At 40.1% G+C, this 25,266-nt stretch overlaps 1 protein-coding gene across 7 annotated transcripts in view; it reads right to left on the bottom strand.

The window, feature by feature from the left end:
- pard3bb (par-3 family cell polarity regulator beta b) overlaps window positions 1-25,266 on the bottom strand; it is a 185,001-nt gene that overhangs the window by 38,459 nt on the left and 121,276 nt on the right. For all 7 annotated transcript variants that reach the window (XM_041057217.1, XM_041057219.1, XM_041057218.1 and 4 more), the window contains exon 23: window positions 12,311-12,431. In XM_041057217.1, coding sequence (XP_040913151.1) covers window positions 12,311-12,431 — 121 coding nt within the window. The remainder of the gene's footprint in view (window positions 1-12,310; window positions 12,432-25,266) is intronic.

The raw sequence follows: 25,266 nt of genomic DNA, 5'->3' as shown, positions 1-25,266 counted from the left end.
GTCCACTGAAGGTTCGTCGGCACAGTGAGTCTTACTGTTGCAGTGTATTGCAAGCATGTGACATAAGTGCTTACTGTAGGTCAGTTTTGTGTTGTTTTAGGCATTTTTACTTGCTTAGATAATTTGTGAGTATAAAGCAGATCTCTATCAACACCAGGTTTTGCTTCTACTCTTTCCCAGCCAAATCAAACAGAGCCTGTGTGACTTGGCTTGGACCAGTCTGACTCAAAATGGTTATGCATTTGGTCTGATTTTCAGCAGTGGCTTTCATATTAGCCTCTCTAACTCCACACACACGTATCGTCTTAAATCTGTAAACACTGTCAAGGTTTCTCTCTCTTTTCTCAGTTACTACAGGTACCATTACACCGCCCCACTCTCTAGCACACACACATTAATGTGAATCTTACTTGGTCAGTCGGTGTGAATGATTTAACTGTTAATGGCTCCAAATCTCTGACAATGAGTCGGTCGTTAAGTGCTCCAGTCAGTCATAACCACCGAACCTCGCTGAAGATTACCTCATGACTAAGTGTGAGTGTGTGTGAGTTTAGCTCAATGGCGCAGTGGTCCATGGGGACTTGAAAGAGACAGAAAGGGAACATAGGAAAGACAGAGGAGAGAGAGACAATAAATGTCTGAGCATGAGAGTATCTCCATTATTGACTGAGACAGTGAGAGGATGTATATCATATCTGTACTTGTGTGTGTGTGTGTGTACGTGTGCGTGAGTAAGTCTATGCTAGTCCCAGTAGACGAAGCTATGTGTCTGGGTCCACTGAGTCGGCACTGATCCCATCTTGTCTGACTTGGGGATTACAACCTCCTGACCTGCTGCTGGGTGTATTCACATACATCAACACACACACACACACACGCATGCACGCACACACAGATAAACCAGAGGTCGGTGAGAGAGGGAGGAAGGCGATAATAAATGAAATGGAGAAATGCTGAGGAATATTCACAGAAAATGAGTCCTCCCCTGACTTTTCATACTTTACAGAACATTTTCAATTGAAGATATTTAAGAAAATGAACGTTACATTGCTAAAACTCTGCTGCATAATAAAAATGAAAGCTTGTCAAATGCAGAATATCTTCTCTCTAATTGCTCTGCATTTGCCTGTCCCTTCTCACCACTTATTCTCTCTGTCTTGATCCCCACTTCTCTCTCGTCTCGCAGTTGTTCTGAACCATCAGTGTGAGCCCAGTTTCCTTTCTGTTCCATTAGATTCAGCACATTTGTACCGTTCCAACGCTCTACTTCTCCTTATAAGGCCAAAGTGAGTAACAGCATTGGGCTCAATCCCATGATTACTCAGGAAACACCACTGTTTGACTGCAAAGTATGTATTTGTGTGCAGATGCATGACTGTGTCCACATGTTGCTTGTCTGTATGTGTAGACAAGTGTGTATGATCTTATGTTTGCATGCACATGTTCTTCTCGTGTGATGCTGTCTTTTTCACTTCTGCGCTAGATAACCTTTGCAAACCAACTATTCTTAGTTACATCAGATCTCTGCTCAAAAACAGCCTGACATGCATTCTCCATTAGCATTCATTTCTTTATCCAGTCAGTCATCCTTGTATTCACTGAGGCCAGCAGGGGGGAATGCAGGTCCTACCCTGCCACTTCTGAAATAATGCTGGTTTGTCAGATGATAAATTTACATTGGAAGTCTCTAGAGATGCCAGACGCTAAAACTTATCCAATTTGTACAATGGGTAAAATTTGTAATGTGATTCAGTTCTTAGTTGAATCAGTCAGCAAAGTAAATAAAGAGCCTTTTCTGCAAAAACGCTTAATGAAGGGAAAGTCCTCACAGTCGAGAAATCTCTCTTACACAACTGAGCTGCAGTTAAATATAAGTTCATTACACATTGTCTGTATTCAGACTGAGAGGGAAAGTAAACGGACTGAGCAACGGGTTTTAATAGCACAAATGTGTTTTTCCATGAGAAAAGCTGTGGTTTAGTGGTAGCACTTGGCAGTGTACATGTGCGCAAGCACAAATATGCATGTGTTTTAAGTGTGTTCGTGTCCTGTATGTGTTGGCATGCTGACTGCCAGGCTGCATGTGTTGATCTGAGTCTTTTTTCTCCGTTTGAATGCATGCCTTGTTATCTGTGTGTATGGATATTCTTGTAGTGTGTGTACGTGTGTCCGTGTATGAATGCTGATTGAGCAAAAAATGACAAATTAGAGCCCTTTGAAATGCTTCCCCTTCAAACCATCATTTTAGAAATGCAGTCTGTAAGTGTGGTGTGTGTCTGCTTCCAGCAGTGCAGTCTTTGGTGATTGGGTGATGTGGTACAGTATATTCCAGTGGATTTATGGTCACCCAGAGCTGGCATTAATAATGGAGACCAAAGAAATATGGTCCTACTCGGTACAGTCAGTATACTGAAGAACAAAACTCCTCGCTTTCTTCTCTTCTGTGTCTTTATTTCTCAAATTCTGTTTTTTCTTGTTGCACTTGTTGTGACTATATACTGAGTTCAAAACTATGTTTACATGTACATCTTTCCCTTCTCACTGTCCAAGTGCCTGAACTTTGTGACAGGAGGATATACTGCAGATGTATAAATGGGTGGACCTATCAATCATCTCAACCAAACAACAACAGCATTTCATTCCCCAATGTCATACTTAATAGAAAAATAATGATGTACCCCTTATTGGACAGAGAAAGAAATAATGATGACAGAACACAAACTAGAGTGAATATGATGGACAACTAGATCTAAACAGAGAAAGACAGAGGGAGAGGGAGAGAATGGAAAAAACAGTTTTTATGTAGAGCACAAACAACTCTCTTAACCCTGTCTTTGATAACAAAGAGCCACACTCAGCTACAAGGTTTACTGCAGTCCCTTTCTGCTAATAAAGGGTTGGGGTTCGATCCCCTGCCTCTCCATCTATAAAACACCCAAGGTAGTGCGCCTATTTCTGTTTTATAATGGCTGAAATCACATGAACAGTTTCGAGGTCACGAAGGAAAGAGTTATATGTGTGTGTGTGTGTGCGTGCGTGAGTGCGGAAAGATGGAGGGTAAAGGGATTTTGTCTGCCCCGGCATGGCTGTAAAATGACAAATATAAAGGTCTGCCAAATACAGCTCCATGGTATGGACAAAATATCTAGTTTTAGAGGCCTACATTTATAGCACTATTCTGACAGAACATGTTTCATTCAGCCGCCTGGTTAGCTCAGTTGGTAGAGCACGAGACTCAGTCTCTTTCCCCATGCGCTCACCACCTGTGGGAGGTACCATAGGACTTTGGTGCATTGTGGACTGGGTGGGAGTTGCCCCCGTGACCTGGGACTGGAGCCAGATAAGCAGCAGATGATGACATGACACGTTTCATTCAAGCATAACCTGTAATTGGAATTATTAACCCGTAAAGGCTGATTTATGTGGACTACCACCTACTGCCAGAGCAGTCAGAAAGTATAAGGACAGTGACACATTTTTCTTGTGTTGACTCTGTACTCCAGGACACGGTTTTGATTTTGAACAACTACTAATTGTCAGTTTAACCCTGTGAGCCCGTACGTATCATATATGATACCCACATTTCTGGGACTCATTGCATCACCATCAAGCATAAACTTTGCATTTAACCCTTTTAGATGAACTCTTATGCTCGTATACTGACTCCTGGTGGACCCCCCTCACTTTTCCAAATGTTTTGACATGTGTGATACAAACAAAAAATATAATTAGAATTTATTTTTTTAATTATTTTTTTTTTACATTTTGTCAAAGGGACAAATAAAGAGTTCATATTTGAAAAATTAGAATTTTCTGACCATTCTTTCATAGTTCAGGTCTCACAGGGTTAATCAGAAGTAGACTCAAGACTCAAATTTTTGTTTGTAGTACACAAAGTAACTTCGATATCACCATACATTTATCATCCCTGTGATGCTACAAGCCACTGTAGCCATGTACTACAACGATTTTAACTTCTTGCTTGATTTGGGGATTTTCACCTTCAGTTTTCATCAAGGGAGAGAAATGGTTGGACTGAGGTCACATGACTGAGTTGGCCAATGAAAGACATTTCTCACTTAGGTGATAATGGCTAATTTCCTCAATGAAAGATAAGGAATACACGTCTTTGCCCACTACAGAAATACTATTTATAGCACAAACATATCTTCTAATTAATTATGCATCAATAGAGGTGAGGATCACATGAGGGTGTAAGGGGTAATGGGCGCATACAGTAACTTGTCACTGCAAAAGGTAATTTACCAATTCATGGTCAAACCTAAGCAACACAACAGGATGAGCTGATTCTTTCACAGCATCCAAGTTTTACTAGAAGTGTGAGAAATACTGGGCGGGGGGGTCTTGCCTGAAGAATCAGAAACCTAACCTCACTTAACCCTGGACTCCAAATAGAGAAATATTCTCTGCATTGCCACACTGTTTTATTCTGGTTTGTCCAGGATGGAAAAACTGTGTTCACTGTTAGTCATGGGTCTCAGTGGGTGATACTCATGACTAATGTGCCCACATACATACAGACTGTGGCACTAAATTGTGCTATCATGGTGAAAAAGCTTTCTGTCTTCGCCCCAGTTCAATACTCTCTGTCAGTGTTCCAGCTTTTCTGATCTATCTGAAGTTTGTCGGAGGTGGTCGCTTTAAAAGATGGTGTTGAGACCATTAAAATGGAAGCTGTGCAAATAATGTGTTCCACTATACAGGGTGTACACACAATTGTTTAAGCCTGTATGAAGTCTTTGAAATGCAAGGTGGGCTAAATTACCAACAAATGCAACCTATTAAATATAGTAAAGGGTTAATTTTGATTGCACCAATACAGTTGTTAAAAAAAACAACAACAACAAAAAAACCTTAGTCTTTTATGTAACTTCACAATGTGCTGTACACTATGCACATGTTGAATGGGTCAGACAAATGGATGAAACTGAGAAAAGAGAAGAAGTTTCAGAGTAGTCCGTTTAAAGTGAGCAAAAAAACAAAAAGATAAAAATAAAAAAAGTTGTGGGAATGGTGCGGTGGGATTTTCCCAAAATCTATTGTGAATCACACAATGGTGTGCCTGTCTCTGGATGGTAACAGTGACAAGGGTAGGGAGAATACTGGACCCAGTTCAGGGGACTGAGACCTTGAACCAAAGACAAAAAAGAAATTCCAGAAACACACACACACTACAAAATTATTCCGGACACAGTCCTCACAGTACAGGGAATTCAGTCTTGATCAACAGGATATGATACAAGATCCTCTTATAACTGTGCATGGGCAACATTTGGAGGTGGCACAGATGAGCAGTGCTGCCAGTGTTACTGCATGCCCAGGGATATTTTGCCATTTTTGATCATCAGTGCCAATGAAATCAAATGTGTTTCCCTAGACCTGTTGTACACAACAGTGACATCTGCTTTCAAATGTTGCCTACGCAATTATCTTCACAGACAAGTACAGAAAAAAGCGGCTGCTACTATAACTGCAGTTCAAGGACAAATGTTTTTGGGGTGCTACCCTTGGAGCAAGGAAGGGTAAATGAAACATTATGGTGCCAAGGATAGCTTCAGTGTGAGTAACAATCCCAAAATTGAATTTTGTTACATGTTCAAAAGTGAGATTAAACCCGTGCCATACATATGTTCAGAGAGATGGGTGTTTGAGTTATGCTTCACTCAAACACTGACAAAGTTGACAAGATATCTGACTGGACAATGAGTCTTTATTTTCTAGCGAATTGGTTCATTAGCACTAACTTGTTATGGGTAAAGGACCATGATGCAGTTTACCTGATCTACACTGAATGACTGACACAGTTAAAAGTGAACTTGCCTTGGTTTTGAGGAGGATGTAAAACACATTACATAACTTGACTTACTATACTCTAAACCTATTCCTTCACAAGGACTGCACATGTGTATGTGTGCATGTCTTCATGTGAGTGAAAGGGAAATGGAATCTAAAATTAGTAAATAAAAACCTTCTGATTGTCTAGTTGGATTCTGCTCCCTCCAAATTCAAAGTCTCATTAGACGAAGAGAACATTATGTTGACTGGAAAAAAAGAACTGAGGGAACAGCTGGCTGGACACGCAGACACACGCACGCACACACACACACACACACACACACACACACACACACACACATACACATCCATGCAGTATCAGGAGTGGATGGGGAAACAATTCATACAGCAAAGTTTTATTTTTCCAAACCCACAAATCCCAATTCTGAGACTTCTGATCTGCCATCCGGCCCATTAGGACCTTTGAGCATAGGGTTTGCGTGTCTCCCGGTCTCTGTGTGGGTTGTATTCCCACAGTCCGGAGATATACAGATTAGATCAAATGGAAATTCCCTGTAGGTAAGAACTTGAATGTGAATGTATTCTTCTGTCTAAGAGTCTGTTATCCTTATGAGAGACTGGCAACCTGGCCTGGGTTCACCTCCCCTTTCACTCTTTCTATGCATGTTGGGATCGTCAGCACCCTGATACTGAACTGTATTAGCAGATGCAGAAAACAGATGGATGAATAGACCCGAAAAAATAAAAACAATCATCAAATAGCCAATAATCCAATTAAATGACTCAGACATCCACCTTCAGTTTACAAAGCGGCACACTGAGGAAGGCACAGCTGTGCTATATGACATAAAGTTTGAGTAATTTAATCACAATTGAAGGGGAAATCTATTTTGTTGATCAAGTAAATGTGGCAATCCCCTGATGGCTTGATCACAATACAACAGCAGTAGCAACACAATAGTGAAACACAATGCCACAATTAGCTAGAAAAGCACAATGGAATAGAATTCATAATACAAGGAACATATACAAGAAGTCTTTTATTAACTGGGTCATACAGGCACTGAACACAGAACGACTGAACCAGAGACTGTGTTTGTTATTTTATAATATTTGCTCTCTGGTATTTATTTGACCTATCTGCCCACCTGCTCATTTATACTGGTGTATGTTGTATGCTTTAATGGTGTGTTGTGCAATGCCTAGTGTATGTATTTTTGCTGTACTTTGGGAGCAACCAAAGTTTTCCACTGAGGTGGACAATTCACAAGTCAGTCACACCTCCAGCATTCTCAATGTCCTGTTCTCCGAGGTCTGTGAACAGGACATCTTGTTCACCTTGATCAAAGACAGAACACTTTGCCTTATTTGTCACCAATCTGTTGCTCTGGCAAATAAAAGACATTTTGGACACCATCACAACACAAATTGTGTAATACTCAAAGAGGACAAATCGAACAACTCCACCAAAGTTCTTTGGCTGAAGTTTGCACTGACAGTTGCTTGTAACGAGCTCACAGACAACAAGAAATGTACATGACATTTTTTTGTTAAACTAACCAAGTAGCTTTTCTGCTTAAACTTAACCAAACCGTTACCATTCTATAACCTTAACTATGTAACCCCCGGTACGCCTGCTGCTGGTATGGTGCTATGGGTTGTATAATTACTGTGTTTTCTTTTTTTCTATCCTGTTATGAGACCAACTTTTTAACAGATCAGGTATCTGGGAAATGTGTTACACTGCATGTGCACAACTGAAAGGCTGAGGGGCTGAGAGAGCATCAGGGAGGAGGAGGCAGGTGATGGAAAAAGGAGAGAAGAGGAAATTAAAGTAATAACCGATATGTGCAGACAGCAGATGAAAAACATCTTGTTTGTAGTCTTAATTATCACTCCTAATGGTGGAGAAAGATAAGTAAGAGACTTTTTCCACCTTTCTAGCTGATGGAGATGTACTATACATGTATAATAACAGGAAGTGGACAGGGGAAATAGCTTCTCACATTGGCTAGAAATGTATCTAAAGGCTGTGATCAGCTCTGTCAAACAACATGTTTGTCTATCAAGTTAGCCCTTAGGCGGAATATTTCTTATGGTAAAAACCTTCGGCTTCCTGGTGACACCACTGCTATTCAGCTTTAGTTTTTATGCTTTGAAAATGGGGAAGTTCTTTTTTTAATTACCGGAATTAGAAGGAGAACATGGTGACAGGTAGACAACAATTAAGATGGACACTGGAGAGACAGATGAAGTGATACATCACCAAATAGAAAAGACCATTAAATTGCTCTTTATAGAAGCACTTAGTCTCCAGGTGTTTTAGTGAGTGTAGCAGCTCACTGGACGACAGAAAATCCTTCACCAGATAGACTTAAAGTTTAAAGATGAAGCAACATGAAACAGCACTGTGAGTAGGCAGCAGCACTATTAAAGCCCAAAGTACAGGAAAAAAAAAAAAAAACTAGATGAAAGCTTTTCATTATAATTAAATCCTATAATAAAGGCTGTGTCACACCGCCCACCATAACAATTGGCTTCCATACCCTCTGTGTAGGACTGTGTGTGTGTGTGTGTGTGTATGTGACAACAGCAACAGCGCCCTGTTGATTTAGTTCCCCTCTCCTTAGGGAGAAAGTCTGTTGTTGTCTTCCAAAATACACACACCCACCCACAAACACACAATGCAGTCACTTGGAAACAAACTTGTGGTGTGGCTTTTGATGCTTGATAATTGTTTTTAGGCAAACATAATTTTGCTAGCGGAGACAGCTAAGCCATAACCATGAATCAATGAGATGGTAATGGAGCCATAGGGGAAAAACACACACACACACACACACACACACACACTCAGTATACTGTGGCAACATTGCACGAGGATCTCACTCCCTCCTTCTTCTGCCTGCCTTTATCTCTGCTTTTGTCTCACTCTCTCTCTCTACACTTTTTTAAGTTTCCATCGCTTTTACTTTTCACAGTCATTCAGCAAATCCTACAAAAAAGAAAAAGATCTTAAGGAGAAACAAACAAACCTATAAAAGTGAAGTTGAATTAGTTTGCCATCGGCTCACCCCCATAACCATTACTTGTCCCTTTACCCTTCCCACAGAAAGCCAGTCAGGTAAATAATCGCCTGTGCTTTAATTAATAAATGCATCATCTTTAATGAGAGGGGCTTATTAGGCCCTGTGGCAACTGCTACTGGTCTGTTTTTCTTTTGATATTTTTTTTTCCTTTTTTTAAACTTTCCAACTTCAAACTTAATTTCCACCTCTGAAGCATGCTAATTGCTCTCGCTCTCTGCTTTATAACAACAACAAAAAAGTTTTCTCATTTGGAGGCAGAGAGCGGTGTAATGTGCAGCTATCGATCGCAGGGTAAAGGAGAACTGCCCTAGTCACAAACAAAACGACTTTTTGATCTAAGAGTGGGGCAGGTATAAGTTTGGGTAAATGAAAGGCGCTACATCTCTGAATCATTCAGTGTCGCTTTCTGTATTTTATTACATAAAACTGAAAACTCATTGAACACCACTTCAGTGCAGCCTAGAACCCCAAAATAAATCTAAAATAAACGACTGACTAGGGCTGCAGCTTGTTTTCATTTTCAAATATATATATAAATATTTCTAATTTCTTGATTAATTATTTGGTCCATAAGATGTCAGGAAATACAAATGCAAAGTCACAATATTGTGAAAGGTTCAGGTTCATTTTGAAAAATCATATTACTAGCTACATTACGCAACTGTTAAGTCTGCGATTGTGCAGCAGTGGCCCTTTCGCTATTCCACAGTCAAGGTTAAGGTCTTTTCTGTTAGTGGACAGAAGCTCTGCAACAACCTGCTGAAAGAGATCTGCTTGGTTCAGTCAATTTCTTCTTTTAAATCACGTACCAAATCTTTTCAGATAACTTATTCAGATTTCATACTTCTGCTTTCTCCTACTTTACACTCTTTTAAAAACTGCCTTGTTTTAAAGATGTGTCTTGTGATGCAGTCCTACAGAAGAAACCAATAAATGGAGGGATAAGGTTATAATGACTGCAGTTACTGGAATGATGCTCCAAATGAAAGACTTTTTAAGGCCTTTGTAATATTGCTGAGAATGCAATTCAATACCTTCTTTACGCTCCAACTGGTTGAAAGATGATGGAAAACAAACAATAAGGCCTACAATTATTTACACCAATGTACTGACATTTAAATCACATTATTGTCAGTACATCCCTGCTTTATATAACAATAAGTCCTAAATACACAAAATTACCACAAAAAGTGCCTCTGTCTCTTTGAGTATGAAGGTTCTATATAGGAGTGGTGTGGTGGGGCACTGCAGCAGACAAGAAAATTAAATATAATATTAAAACATTTAATAATTTTGTAAATAAAACATAAGACTTTTTAACAGTTTCTAAGTACTTTTTTGACTCCTTGACTTTTCATGACCTGCGGATACCCTGTCAGAAGACCACTTATTCTGTTCATGTACTTAGTTGTTACATTAAAAATGATTTCCTAATATGTGGGTTCCTGCAGGAAGCACTGACTTCTGCTGCAGTAACTGTACTTCTTGATGTACAAGCACATAATGTATTTTCCTTAAACAGCCTTGAGGACTCGTGGCCTGGTGCAACTCCATTAACGAAGACACATCCTGTAAGACATAGCCTAGAATAAGTCTTCTCCTCAGCATTTAAAACTCCTGAAATGCTTTCGGTTATATTTATCAACAAATTCCAGCTTAGATGTGAAAACAATAATAATTAAATTAATCAAGATTAAATTATGAAGTGCTTATCAACAACAAATAGATGTGTTTATTTATTTTGTATTCTTCTTTTAAGCACAGCATAATGATGTTTGACAGCATCTGGGAACACACAAGTAAAGCTTCTGTCTCCGTCCAGCTGAGCTGAATTGAAGTGTTGATCACGGTGCAGTGATTAAACTGTGATATACTCCAATAAACCTGTCCATTTGTCATAGGAGATTAATTTTAGCTCCACCGTGAGGAACTAATTTAGGTTGTTCTGGATGATTTTTTCTTTTTTTTTTTTTTCTCAAGAAGCCATGGAAGCTTAAATATCACTGTGACAAGATAAGCCAAGGTGAAATTCAGGCACTACCTGATTTTATAGCTGTGAAGTTGGTTTTGAAAGGAGGCACAAAGAGGCCAGGGATCGTGTGTGAACTGAAAAACTGAAACTGTACTCAGTGATACCTTTAACGTGTCCATGAAAGAGTGTGGTTAAGATTTGTTTTTGTTAACAGGAAGGGAAAAACAATACAAGGCTTTTGTTCAAATAAGGAGCCTGAAGTGGCCTGCATTACTGTGTATCCCAACAGAGTTTTAACATTCGCTGACAATTACTAATAAATAATCCCGATTTTCCATGACATCAACTCTCCGTCTCAGATTGTTCCCTTACCCATGTTTATATGTTGAGTGACAAATAAAAGTGGTGTATAAATAAACGGTGTCTGAAAAAGTCAACAGTGGTAGAAATAGTGAAGCAGAGCCTTATGAAACCTGGAATAAAACACAAGCCTGATAATAAACTGTCAAACATTTCACAGGTCTCGCTTTGCACCCGCTCTATTAACAGTGTAATCCATTAAAACTCGTCTAGACTTACTAGACGTCTAGAAGTCCAGACGTTAGGCATTAAGGAGAGATGCCGTTACCGTTACCACTGGCATACAAGACAAATGAGTAGCAGCAGGTAAACGGGAACATATTGTCAATGTCTGCTTGACCAAGTGGTATGGCAAAACAATGGCACTGTCAGACTAATAAAAAGAAAATCTGATACCTAGCAACATGTTTATAATAGCAGTACTCACACTTGGTTTACAGCAGCAACCAACAAAGTAATGGCAGGGTGACACCTGGTACCAGAGTGGGAGGTGATTTCTCGTTAGCGCATTAATAATTTACCGTTATTACAGCATCACAGATGTGTTTCAGAGCTTTTTTGCAGCGTGACTCAGGCAGCGTGATCTCAGAAGTCAATCTGTGAGAATGTGACTATGATTCTGTGATTTGAAAAACAGCACCCGCAGGATGACAAGCAAGTCAAACCTCGACTAATCTCCTCTGCGTCTCATCCACAGTGAAAAGTGGATGATATCGGTCCCATCAGCTCAGTGCCTACAGGAGCCATTCACTTCAAAGCGCATCTCGCGACTGACGGCTAAAGGGCCTTGATCACTCGACAGACGCAATAAAAGCAATGATCACTCTGATAACTGATAGGGAATAAGAACTCACACAAACACTCATACGCTGTACTGGTGTGTGAACACTTTCGCACTATTGATGGTGATCTCATGGAAAGAAAACCTGATGATGGACAGACGGAGGAGAATTTAATAAATAAATGTGAGGAGGGAAAAAGTTCAGATTAAGAGACTCCAGTGGACTCTACTGTCATGTGCTTCTTTGCGTGTCCAAATGTCGGCGTGTATATGTGTGTTTGAGCTCCTCACCCTGTGTGCATCGTTTTCGTGCCCTCTGCGTCGTGAGTCCAGCTCTTCATAAGGTGGTACCATTCCTTCTCTCCTTGCCTGCAGGTACTCTCTTCTTAGCTGCTGGATCCTGTCCACATTGCTGCACACGCACAGCCAGAGGCAGGTAGGCACACAGACGAGACCAAGCACACACACACACACACACAGACAAAAGAGAAAAAGAAACACAAAGAAGTAATTGGGTTAATTAAGCTGTTACACACCTGAGGTGAATAAAGAGAATACCACATGTTCAGAAATGAAGCCAAAAACTGAACACATTCATTTTGGGATTCCAGATCCTAAGGACAAGCATGTTCAATAGTGATTCAAAGAGGTTATAGGTCGCTGTGTGTTTTAACGTAGGTTTTCTCACAACTTCATCACATTCACAACTCTGATATTGCCACCAGACAGCTGTCCTGATGATGAGCCAGCCAGCAGATGCCATTAGTTTATTTAAAGTTATTTTCCCGACATCAACCTGCAGGAGTTTGACTGTGGAAATACACACTTGACAAATCCACCTGTATATATGCGCACATACATGTGTGAAGGACACACATCACACATCACACACACACACACACACACATACACACAAAGATCAATCTTTTAATCGTTCTGACTGCCTACATCTATATCTGGTTTTTCCATGTTTTTCTTTTTTCTTTGCAAAAGGCAAGAAAACAAAAACATCAATCATTCTATGAATATTCTTTCTCTCTGTCAACAGAGGAAATATGCAGCATATCAACACTGAACCCTGGGCACCCCTGTGAGTCATACACATACACACATATCCACTCACCCACACATAATGGAAATGTGGAAAGCCATATCATACACATATGTTCCCATATGCACCATTATAACTGCACTGTGAACCAACTTGGTGGAAGGAGGAAAAACACATTGATGTAGAATCAGGATTTATGAAAAGTCAAAAAAAAAAAATAGCAGCCCACTCGCTCCCTTTTCTCCAAGGTGTTCTGTAAACTATGTCTTCTGAGAGGTCACACAAAGGTGGTGCATTACCGGTACTCAGCATGTCACACATAATGTGACATGAACTTTGGTCTTTTTTAGATTTGTGGGTGTTTGTTTCTGTGAGAGTGGAAATCCCCAGTCAAAAATAGGCTTTTAACAATTGAAAATTGTAGCACTGTTCTAACCCTAACCCTACAGCTTGAGATATTCCATCCCTGACAGGGGCTTTGGTTCACGTGAGAAAAACTGAAGATGCACAGAAATGAATTATTAGACATGAGCAAATCATCATGAGCACATCATTAACACCACACATTAGCTAAGGTCAAATACATGATTAACACACAAATGAACAAAAAAATATGAGTAACCTCTATTATGTGTCTCTTGGTAGTGTCTTTCTCTCAAACTGGCCATTCAGTGATTCACTGCCTAAACACACAACCCACAAAATCAGATTAGCTAAGAAGAAAAAAACACTTGTCCATGTCCATGTATGTCCGACCATGGAGAGACAAGAGACATTCCACAGTGTTGACCATGGAGTGGGGAAAAACTGAATTGCGCCACATGACATACCAGGAGCAAAGCAACAAAAGGGTTAGCAACATGACAGACAGTGACGTGGCACATTTAGGTTGCTAGAAGATTAGAACACAGAGCTACAGTGGGGGGAAAAAAGTAGGTTTCATTGTCTACTTTTTTTTGGAGGCTTCATACTAGCAAAGAAGAGGAGCTGCAATAATGTCATTCAAACTAATTCACTCCTCCAAAATAAAACTATCCCAAAATAAAAGTCTTATCACATATAGCAGTATAAATTATAAGATGGCTACCTGTAGATATTTTACCTTCCAAATGATAACATTACTACAAAGTTAAAAATCAAAAGAACTTTAAAAAAAAAAAAAAAGCTTAATCGTGATTTTACAGCAATGTTATTTTCCCAAAATGTAAACTATGCTCAGTAGTTCTTTTTTCTCTGTCCACATTGTCTTTACCTGTTCTCTTGTTCTCTTCCCACTCCGCTCTTTGAAACCATAAACCCAGAGAGCTGTGAGAATGAGTGTAATATCTAGGGCTCTGAAAACACATTTTCCCTGGTCTCACATCACAAATCATGTGTATTGCATGTGCTCTCACCCTCATATTTCAGAAAACATGACTGTTTAAATGTCCTTTTGTTAGCATCTTAAATCACCAAACACAGTCTCTCCCTCTTGAATCTGAATGTTGTTTCTTTTTATTTTTTAATTTTAAGTCTTAACAATATTTAATACACAAAAAATATTAGAAGCAGAATATACAGTGCACTCTTTCATCCATTTAGAATTCACTGGGGGCACAGGAGTCACAGAGTAGATTGAGAGAAGCTGCATTTATGTATAGCATATTGAGGACTGCATTGTGGTGAAACACAATCTAATGTCAGTGTGTGTGTGTATTTGTATGGGTGTGTTTCTGCTCCATATTCAAGCCGCAGAGAGAAAGAGAGCTGTGTCAGCAGTAACGCACAGCATCTACTGTGCAGAGAGCAGATCTGCACAGTGAAATCAGATGCTAACTGCACGTCACGGCCAAGAGAGACATGTTTTTTTTTTTAGTCCTGATTGTCCTCTCACTTTGTCTTTCTGTTCGGTTTAATTCCAACATTTCCTTTTCCTTTAAATTTTTACAATTCTCTTAATGAGTTTTATTGAGCTGGCATTCCATATTTCATCAAGCGAGGAAATCCAAAAATTGTCTCTTCTACCTTATTCAGCATCACAGGGATTGTAGTATCCCAGAATGTTAGAGCATGCGAAAGTGGCAGCTCATCACAGGGCTATCACGTAACAGAAATAAACATTTAAAATATTGGCAATCAATGGGACACCCCACTTCTTCCCTTTCCTCTTTCCTTTACCCTCTGAACACCTCTGGGTGTCTTAGATACAAAGGTGAATGCTCAACCTCTCTCCTTGTCCCCCCTAACAGGGATTTCTCAACAACGCATTTGTAAACCAAGAAAAAAAAAAAAGTTAAAAAGAGAAGAGAGTGCTAATGCATCATTACACTGGATAGCTCTCAACACTCTTGTTGTAAGTGTTTTTATGTGGTTTCCATTTCCCTGTTGGGTTCTTATGGAACGCACAAGTCATGAGTGGGATCCCAGTCTCCTTTATAAGGGCCACTCCAAACTTTGGATGCAAATCAGGGAGAAGCTTAAAGATGAGAAAGGAAACAAAGGCTCGAGGTGTGTTCAAACAAAACGTGCCATGACTGCCTATAAAGACACAAGGAAAACACACAGCTCAAAATCACTGCACTGATCCCGGAGCTTCAATCCATGAACGTGAAAGCAAATGAGGAAAAAAAGAGATGAACTGGAAGGAAAGAACAGAGAGAGAGAGATGGAGCATCTGGTGGGTTTTGCCATCAGTGTGTCTCACTGAAACATAAACAGGTAAACTCTGAACACATACTCTACGTCTGCTGCATACACTGCTTGCTAAGCTATGGCTAAAGTCTGTACAGTCATTACTTTGGCTGTTTGTGGCAAAATGTAACATGAAATGCTCAAATATATAATGTGCATGTTCTCCTTTGCTGTGCTTTTTCACATTTATGTATCACAGTAGAAAAGATTTGTGTTAAGGAGCACCAAATGACACGCACACCATACAAATATGCGCAAGCACACACACTCACACACCCTCACCCCCTGCTCTGTTTTTTTGACAGAGGGCCTGGGAGAATAAGGTGGTAAAATGTACACAACACTCATTTTATACCCACAGACGCATGCACACACATAAACAAACATTCTTAAGTATACACACACAGGCTACTTTATATGATTTATAACCCCACATAAAAGGAAGAGGGTGGGCTCACAAAGTAATAAACATGATAAACACAGACACACATAATGCAACACACACAAACACATGCAAACATTTTCAGGACCACATACTGAGGGACTGAAGAAGTTATTGATTAGCTTCAGAGAAACAAGTAAGCCATAAAAGAAGCAGAATTGTATGACTTTGCTTTTTAACTACCACTGTGGTTATTAAACACTGCTAGGATTGATTCATGTGGTAAAGGCCAAATAGCAAAACACTGTTCTGTGCTTTTGTGTGATACAGTAGATGACTGTGTACCTAAAACCAACCAACACTTTTTCTTTAATTACCAGTACCATCAAGAATAACTTCAGATGTATGTCACGGTTTGGTTCTAAAGCTTAAAAATACCTTAAGGTTTCCATGTTTCATAATAAGAGCACAGGCTTCCCCCATAAAAAACTACTTCTTTCTTTTTCTCACCCTCTCTCTCCTGCGAGCGCACACACAGAGACACACACACACACACACACACACACACACACACACACACACACACACACACACACACACACACACACACACACACACACACACACCCGTGCAAACACAGAGAGATCAATCTCTTGCTCTTGGTCTGTCACACCAATAATAATTCTATAAATGTTTAAAATCAGAATCGGAAACTTGGCATAGCTGTTAATAATGCTGCTATTAATAATTAAGAGTTCTGTTCCATTAATAACATGGTGCGATACGCCCCAAAATATATCAATGTCCACAGTAAAGGAATACATCCTTGTCATTAAAGCCTATAAATATTTACAAGACTGGTTATAAGAGGTGCAATTTCTTTTTCTAAAGTTTCTTTAAATCAGTTTTGGGATTTTGTCATCTAAAAGCAAGACTTCAGTGCTAAGGGCAGGATGAAATGTGACCTGTGTTTATAGGTCGTGAACATTTAACATTAATTTTTAATGACATAATGTGAGATCTCTCAGATCCAGAAGTAACACAATTCATTCAGGAACAAAAAAAAACACTATCCATAGGTTTAAACTCTCTGAAAGATGTTTTATTTATGTAACCTTAATGCTTGTGTTAAGTGTAAATACCCTGAAAAGGCATTATCAGCCTGGATGACTTTAGGCCTGGCTTAATAAGATCATCAATAATTAAATACCATGCAGTGGTTTTGCAAATCCATTACCTACACCAGTGCGGGTACTTTATCAAAAATAAAAAACACAGTGATTTGTCATATGCACCTAAAGACCTATTGGTGTTTACTCTCGATCATAAAAAATAATTAGGAATATAGACAACAAAAAGACAGCGACAAATGAAAAGATAGATACAGTAAAAAAGAAGAAGGATGAGACAAAGACAGAGAGAAAGGACAGGTCAAACAAATGTGTTTAGTGTTCTCTAACAGACCACGCTGAGCTGAAAGGTCTCATTAATCTAACAGAAAATGGCCAAAGGACTGCAACATGCACATGTAAGAGCTCAGATTCACACCTACAGGGATGGACAACACAAAGGTGATGTATAGTCTCCTCTTAGATGTGGCACAGGGGAAATATGTTACTCAGATTCTTGGCTCTGTCTGATTTATTGCATCTATGCACATATGTGTACATGACAGTGTGTGTGTGTGTGTGTGTGGGTATGTGCACAAAAAAATGAGAAGCTAAAAAATACGAAATGTGTAAAGGAAGCTGTTAAATTCTTCTTTGTAACATAGCCTGCTGACATCTCCTTCATGGATGTACAGTGGTACAATTTGGTATTAGAGGGAGTAAAATCATACTTTACTTTCCAAAGCTTAGAATGTGTGTCAGAGAGGGAGAGGGTGTGTGTCGATCTTGCATTCTTATGGGGAACATAAAGACAAAAAAGGATAAAAATGCTACTGGCAGAGCTGTTGACCTTCTTTTAGTAGTAAAGTTAGATTTCCGTTCATTAGCACAAACACAAAGTCATGATAGTGATTTGGAAAAAAGTCAATAAAGCTTGAAAATATAAACTGCAATTGATTCCAAAGCTTAAGGGATGGTACGTACTGTATACAAATGGCTCCGTCGCTATTTTCAGGAAAGTAAGAAATGTGTGACTTTGCATCCTGTTGACGCTGATGAATGCAGCAAACAACAAATGGTTTTCATGAAACCTTCGAAACGTTTGATCCCTTTCAGTGCAACAGCAAATGAACACTGACTTCCTATTCAAATGAGATGCAATAAGGCAGGGACCTCAAAACTTGTTTAGTCAAGGATACAAATTGCATTGATTAACTTAATTATACAAGATTTCTAAATGCAGTTCCATACAACTTTCATATAATTCATGTTGTTACAAAAGAGAAAGAGCTAATTAGTATTTTAACAATCTGAACTCTCAAATGAACGGTCTAAAAATTATTTTATTTTATTTCTTTAGCCCGATATCGTCTCTCTGCAATGACAGGACTCAAACCACAGTCGATAACAGTGGGGGAAAACAACAGAGGAAATGAAGCTTAATATTGACTGATGATGACAAGAGGGAGTTGTAGTCTTTTTCTTTCCACACGTCCACAAATGCGAGCTGGACTGTGTGTGTTCTCCCCGGTGTCTAGTTGTAAAGCAGAGGATCGTTATCAGACCACAGCAACGGACACAGGTCAATGCATTATCTCTGTCTCTCCCTGTGTCTCTGTTTCACTCAGCAGCTTGCTTGCACTTACGTGTGCACACACACACACCGATTACAAAAACAGCTTAACCAGTGTGAGTTATTGTCCATCTGGTTACATGGAAATGAGCTATATGCTCCGTCATTTTGACATTTTCCTTTACAGAGTCATTTAGGGCAGTAAACATTCACAACTCTGACACTTTCAATTTTCATTTTCTCACCCCTCCGTTCAACCTTCCGTTTCTCACTCTCGGGCCTCATCCCACTCTCCACAGTTTGTGCAGGTAATCATCTCTGCTGTCATTTCCATCCCTGCCTTGATACCATCTATCTCTCCTTCCCTCCCACTCCATCTTAATCTCTTCATCATCTGCTTATCTCCACCTCCTCTGCCCTGCCTCCATTCCCCTCGCTCGTCTCGCCCTTCATCATCTTCCTCCTCCTAATCTCCCAAGCTTCTGCTTGGCTCTAATTAGCTGACGTCTCCACTAATGAAGTTTGACAACAAAAGATCACCAATTCTGGCAGGTGGGTCAGAGGGGGAAAAAGAACGAAAGGGGCAAGAACAGAGGGAGAGAGGGTGACTGAAAGAAAGACTTCGTAATACACTGCAGTTGTGTATGTGGCGTGGGCCCGTGTGCGTGCTGTCAGGTTGCTCTGTTACTCTCTTCTCCTCTCCAGGCTAACAGGAAGTGACACGTGTTTTTTAAACGCGGCTGACGGGATATGACACCGCTCCTTACACGGCGCCGTCTAAGCACGGGGAGTAATTAGCGCTCTATCGACTGCCGTGACATCAATCAGACTAGCTGTCTAAATGCCCGCGTGTGCAAGAGAGACACTCACAGAGGCAAAGGAGGCTGACAATCAGTGTGTGTGTATCTGTGGATGTTCACACTGTACAGATTGAAACTTGTCTGGCATAACATTATTTAGACAAACCTTCCTTGTCTGCACAGGTGTGTGTGTGTGTGTGTGTGTGTGTGTTTGTGACAGACAGTGAGAGAGGGTGTGCTACAGGTGGTAAAGTGGATGGCAGGTTGTCTGGCTCAACATTCCATTAATTTATTTATTATTGTATGCACATTGCAGAGAGAGAGAAACAACATTTCGATTCCCCTGTATGTCTGACATATGGTGAAATTGACAATAAAAAGCCTTTGAATCAGCCGTGTGTGTGTAGCAGGAGACTTACTTGCCTAATGTGTCTGCCACTCACATAAACTATAGATTGCAGTTGCCTGTTTATGTTGTGTTGCAGGAAAAGTGCACCTTCAGACCCAAAGAACAAACAAAAAAAAGACAGCTGTTTCTTCTGACAAACTGGCAGAGACCAAACATAGAACAATGTTAAGGTTAAGGTTAATGTTATGTTATGTTAATTTACCATTTCATACTTGATTCTAACTTGACCAAAAATCTCCCTAATAACTCAAGCAGGTTTGAGAAGTCACTCCAGCTGACCTTTTAATTCACATGGCTTCATATCTCTCATGCTCTCTGTCAAATTGTCTTTCCCTGTTCTACAAATATTTGCTGGTTATGTGGACACAACCAGGGTCGTTTTATTAGGTTTAATTAAGAAAAACATTAGTAATAACCCTCATAACCAAACTTTAATAACTAACCTTTCCCGAAATTCGTCAGCTCAACCTTCACCAGCATTTAATATTGTCTAAAAAGGTTCGGAGACAACTTCAAGGTTATATGACGTGCAGAAATCTCTAGCATTTTATACACATGCTGCTACAGTGAGACACCCCAGACCTGTGATTACACAAAATATAAGCTCACATTGTGCATATAGATGCTAAAACCACCATACAGTACACTACACCTCACACTGGCATTTCTGTTAACATAATTACCATACAAAAAACATCTTTAATCATCATTAATCCAGAGCCACACCTTCAAGGACTCAGAAACAAATAATGCACTGCATTTGAATCACAGACAACACACACACACACACACAATGTGTGTTGCTTAGCTACAGGTTTCCACAACTGAAACCTCAATTTAATTCACTTTTTCATAAACCATCCCATGTGACGAGGGTATAAGACACAGAACGGGAACAACAAACATCTATTTAGATGAAAAATAACATTAAAGATGCCCAGAGCTCATTTCGTCACCGAGCATGCATCTCTTTTTTAATTTTTTTTGTTTTGAAACTTTCAGTGTGTTCACATGTTAGTGTGTCCTTTTAAGAGGCCGAGTGTATGTGCCCATGTGTCCTTTTTACCGTGTACGTGCTCTGTCGTGAGCGGATGTCCTTTGCATGGAATTTATTTTTCATTGAGAACTACTTGTGCAAATACGAGAGGCGGAAATCATAAATGAGAGGAAGAGAGTGCAACAGGGGGAAAGAGAGACCTAGAAAGGGTCTATTGACGGAAAGAGAGCAAGGGGGAAGAAGGGATGGAGCAGATGAGTGCCTCTTGAGAGCTTTTCCTTATTAGCCAAGCTGAATCACGCGCTTTGAGTCCGGAAAACACACACTCTGGCCCTTTTCTTTTCTGCTAACCATCACTTGCCCCCCCCCCCCCCAACCCACCTCTTCTCATTCCTCTTTTTTTTTTTAGCCCTCTTCACATTCTCTACTCTCAGCATCCCAGTTCAGTTTATCCTTTATTTTTTTTTTTTCTACTTTCCCATCTCCTTTTCTGAGTCTAATTTGCCCTTTCAGGCACAGACATTCACTGACCCCCCACATCCTCATTCTCCTTGCATGTCCTCACTCCGTCCACCTCGTTCCCCATTTCATTTCATCTGTTGAATCATCCCAAAACACCCACTTAGCCTCTCTTCCCCTCTGAATCCCTTGCTAACTCTTTTTTTCTCCTCACTAGTTGATCCACTTTCCTCATTCTTGCAATTATTTGGGTCCACTCATGTCTTCTTTCAGCCCACAAAATGTGGACCCCGTAGCGTCTCCTCCAAATCATCCTCTTCACTGTTTTTTTTTTAAGTTCTAAACATGCACTGACCCTCAATCTTTTTCTTTACCTTTATCCCCCATTTTCACTACTCTGTATCCCTGTCTTCCTGCTTTTAGATTTAAATCCCCTCTTTTCTTCAGCATTTTGTTCCTTTAGCTCCAGACTCATTCTGGGTCTTTCTTCTCCATACCTCTCTTCTGTTTCACCCCTTCCCCCTCTCTATTCCCAATCCCACTTAACCTTCCATTTTACCTCCCTTTAGTTCCCAAACACTTCAGCCTTCTCTCTCATATCTGTCATGGTCCTTGGATCTACTTGCATCTCTCACTTTTAAAATAGCTGCAAATTCCACTCGTCTTTCCACCGAGTTTATATTATATATATTATTATTATATATTAATGCCACTTTCTTCAAACCTCCATGAACAAACCAGTCCTTTAAAAAACCCATATAAGCATAAGGCAGATCTGCCATGTCCACTAGTGGAACATATACACACCAGCAGTACTGCTTTAAAGTTTAGTAAAGTAAAACTAGCTGATTAAGGTTAGGGAAAGATTGGCTTCACTGTTAAAAGATGATGGGATGCAGACCCTGTCTGGTGTTAAAATCTAATGCTTTATAGCACTCAGACACCTATCCATCCACCCCAGCCTCCAGTCCAACACTTTTCATGGCAATACTGAGCTGCCTCCTGCTCTTCTTCAGCTATGCCTAAACAGAGGTCATTTTAAGCTGCTTGGAAAAAACAAAGAAAAAAAAAAAACCCAAAAAAACAAAAACTGTAAATTACTGCTCCTGCTGCAGCTACTTTTCAGTGCATTTTATGTTTATGTAACTGTAGCTGTTCACTCACTAATGAGCTTTTTGTCACGACTTACATTATTTGAGTTATTACTGCCAAAATCATGTACCTACCCAACCCCTTAATATTAGCCCTTTAATTAATGCACGCACACATTCACACACATACACACACGTCCAAAGACCCCACCCCGGCAGGACTAATTACCTACAAGAAAAAAGTGATGTGGAAACCAGCACTTACACAGATCAACCTGGCACCCACTGAAACTCCCTTCAAAGCGTGTGTGTGTGTGTGTGTGTGTGTGTGAAAAGTCTGCAAGATAAAGACAGTAAGTATGTATTAAAGCTGTGTGTGCGTGTGCAGTCTGTGTGTGCATGTGGCACTCAATGAGCTGAGAGAATGTCTGATTAATTAACATGGAGGAAAGAAAGCCTCTCCAGTGACTAGCCAAGCAATGCTAAAAGCTCATCTCTCTTGCCTGTATGAGCTCCCTCTATGTCTCCCTTGGTCTCCATTTCACCATTCTGACTCTTTAACACACATTTTCAGGAGAGAGTATGTTGTTTACAGTTATGTATTCTGTCAAACAAGACAAGTACAATCTTTACATTTAAGCTTAAATATGTCTGGGAAAGCACAGTAGATGTTACAGATGTGTAAATGCCTTTATGTAGCATTTTAGTAGTCAAATATTCACTGAGAAGCCTAGCAACCACTCCACGGTGTCTTACACTGGGTAACGCAAGGATCTCACAGGACATCTGGTAGCTTGCTCCACAGAAGGAAAGAGTATTACTGTATGATATAAAGCAGTAAGAGGACGGCTGCTCTCTTCCAGCGCAAACGGCAAAAGTTTTCAGAGTTTCTCCAAATGGCAGATGGTGGGACGAGTGAAAGCCAATGGCAAAATCATTTCCAACATGTTTATCCTCTTTAGACAACCAAACCCAAAACAAACACAAATGGAGGAACACCAAGAAGGGAGGGGGGAAAGAGAGCAAGAACTCTGTCTTTTCAGTAAGTGGCAACACTGCATAGCTCTTATCAATCCAGCAGAGGTTTATTCAGCTTAATACAACAACTGCACTGGCACGGAATGGGAGCAACTGATGATCTGCATTTTTTTTTTTTTTTTAGTTCCTACATGTAAAAACGCAACATACAACTTAGCAATATAATACAATACAGTATCACCTCAGACTATAGGCTCAAAATTGACCACTTGCTTGAAATAAAGCCTCTCTAACATGGTCTCAAAACAACTCAGCATTTTAAGCATAGACGTTCTATAATGTTCATGATCAGGATTACTCTTATTAATTATCTTGTGTAAGGAGGATCTATGCTTTCTCCTTGTAAGAGGTTGACCAAATGTTCTCTAGAACTTTCTTTTTTTGCTTCTTTCTTTTTTATGTTATTTGCTCTCAACACAGCTTTCACTCATGTGCTACAGTACATCTGTCTCTCTCTCTCTCAAACTCACTCCACTCTGGTCTCTCCAGGCTGATTGTTTTCTAATTGGTGGAGTGCCAGAGGTCGTGGTTGTTATGGTAACCTGCAAGGGGCACTTGGAAGGGTTAGGTAGTGGTGGTGGTGGTTGGGTGAAGGAGAGAAGGGGCACTCACTCAAGAAAACTGAGGGCAGCCCTCATTCAAGGCTTAGGTGGTCACTTCAGAAAATGGACCCTGAGAGGGAGTGTGTGCGTGTGTGTGTCACTTACCTCAGTTTTGTACATACACAAGTGCGTGAGTGCGCAAGAGGGAGAAAATAGTTCTAGTGAGAGCAAAAGAAGGAGTGAGTAAGGTGTGTGTGTGTGTGTTTACATGCAGGAGGTAGGCAAAGAATCCTGCTCTCCACTTGAAAATCTTCTGAAGAGCTCCTTTACTTGAGTCCCTTTCTCTCCCACCCTGATTCCCTTGCTACTTCCTTCCCTACAGAAGCCACTCAGGCCCTCCAATCTGTCCATCTGTGTACTGACAGAGAGGAGAGACAGAGGGGATGCAGGAAGGTGGACACCACATCTACAATCGTAAATAGAATGACAACACAGGAAACAGTTTCCTTTCAGGAAAGATACTGGTAGAAAAATAGAGACAGAAAGTGATACAGTAGATTATTTACCGAGATGGATAATTAAATTTTGGTTTGTTTATAAGAGTGCTTCTACAAAACACATTCATGCTCTTTTGTGTGTGTAATCTTTAGCAAATGTATGTTGTCTGTGTGTGTGTGTGTGTGTGTGTGTGTAATGCGCTTACTAAATGAGTCTGCATTAAACTCTGCCATGCATAAGGAATTGAGCTGGCTGTGCCCTTTAGAATTAAAGGTGGTGAGCTAGTTGAGAGGCAGACAGTGTGATATATCACTGTGCTGTGTGCTTAAATAACTGTCCTTCCATAATAGAGCTGTTTAAAGCAAAGCACGGATTGAAAAAAAAAAATTCTTATAACACACACACACACACACACATGCTCACATCAGGCCAACTGTGTTCATAGGAACACATAACTAAAGCAGTGGTACCGTGAGGATCAAAACCCAGGTATCCTGTGGTAGTGGGCAAGAATTTTCTCCCTGCACCAACCAGGGCTTGTAGTTACAGGCTGCATGGGCAAGAAATGGCAATAAAAACAGTTTAATATTTAATAATTAATATCTATGAATTTCGTTCTAACAGACAG

The sequence above is a fragment of the Toxotes jaculatrix genome, chromosome 15, assembly GCF_017976425.1.
Source record: "Toxotes jaculatrix isolate fToxJac2 chromosome 15, fToxJac2.pri, whole genome shotgun sequence".
In the NCBI taxonomy this organism is placed as follows: domain Eukaryota; kingdom Metazoa; phylum Chordata; class Actinopteri; family Toxotidae; genus Toxotes; species Toxotes jaculatrix.
Note: the sequence above shows the minus strand (reverse complement) of the source record. Positions and strands in the feature narration are given on the sequence as shown.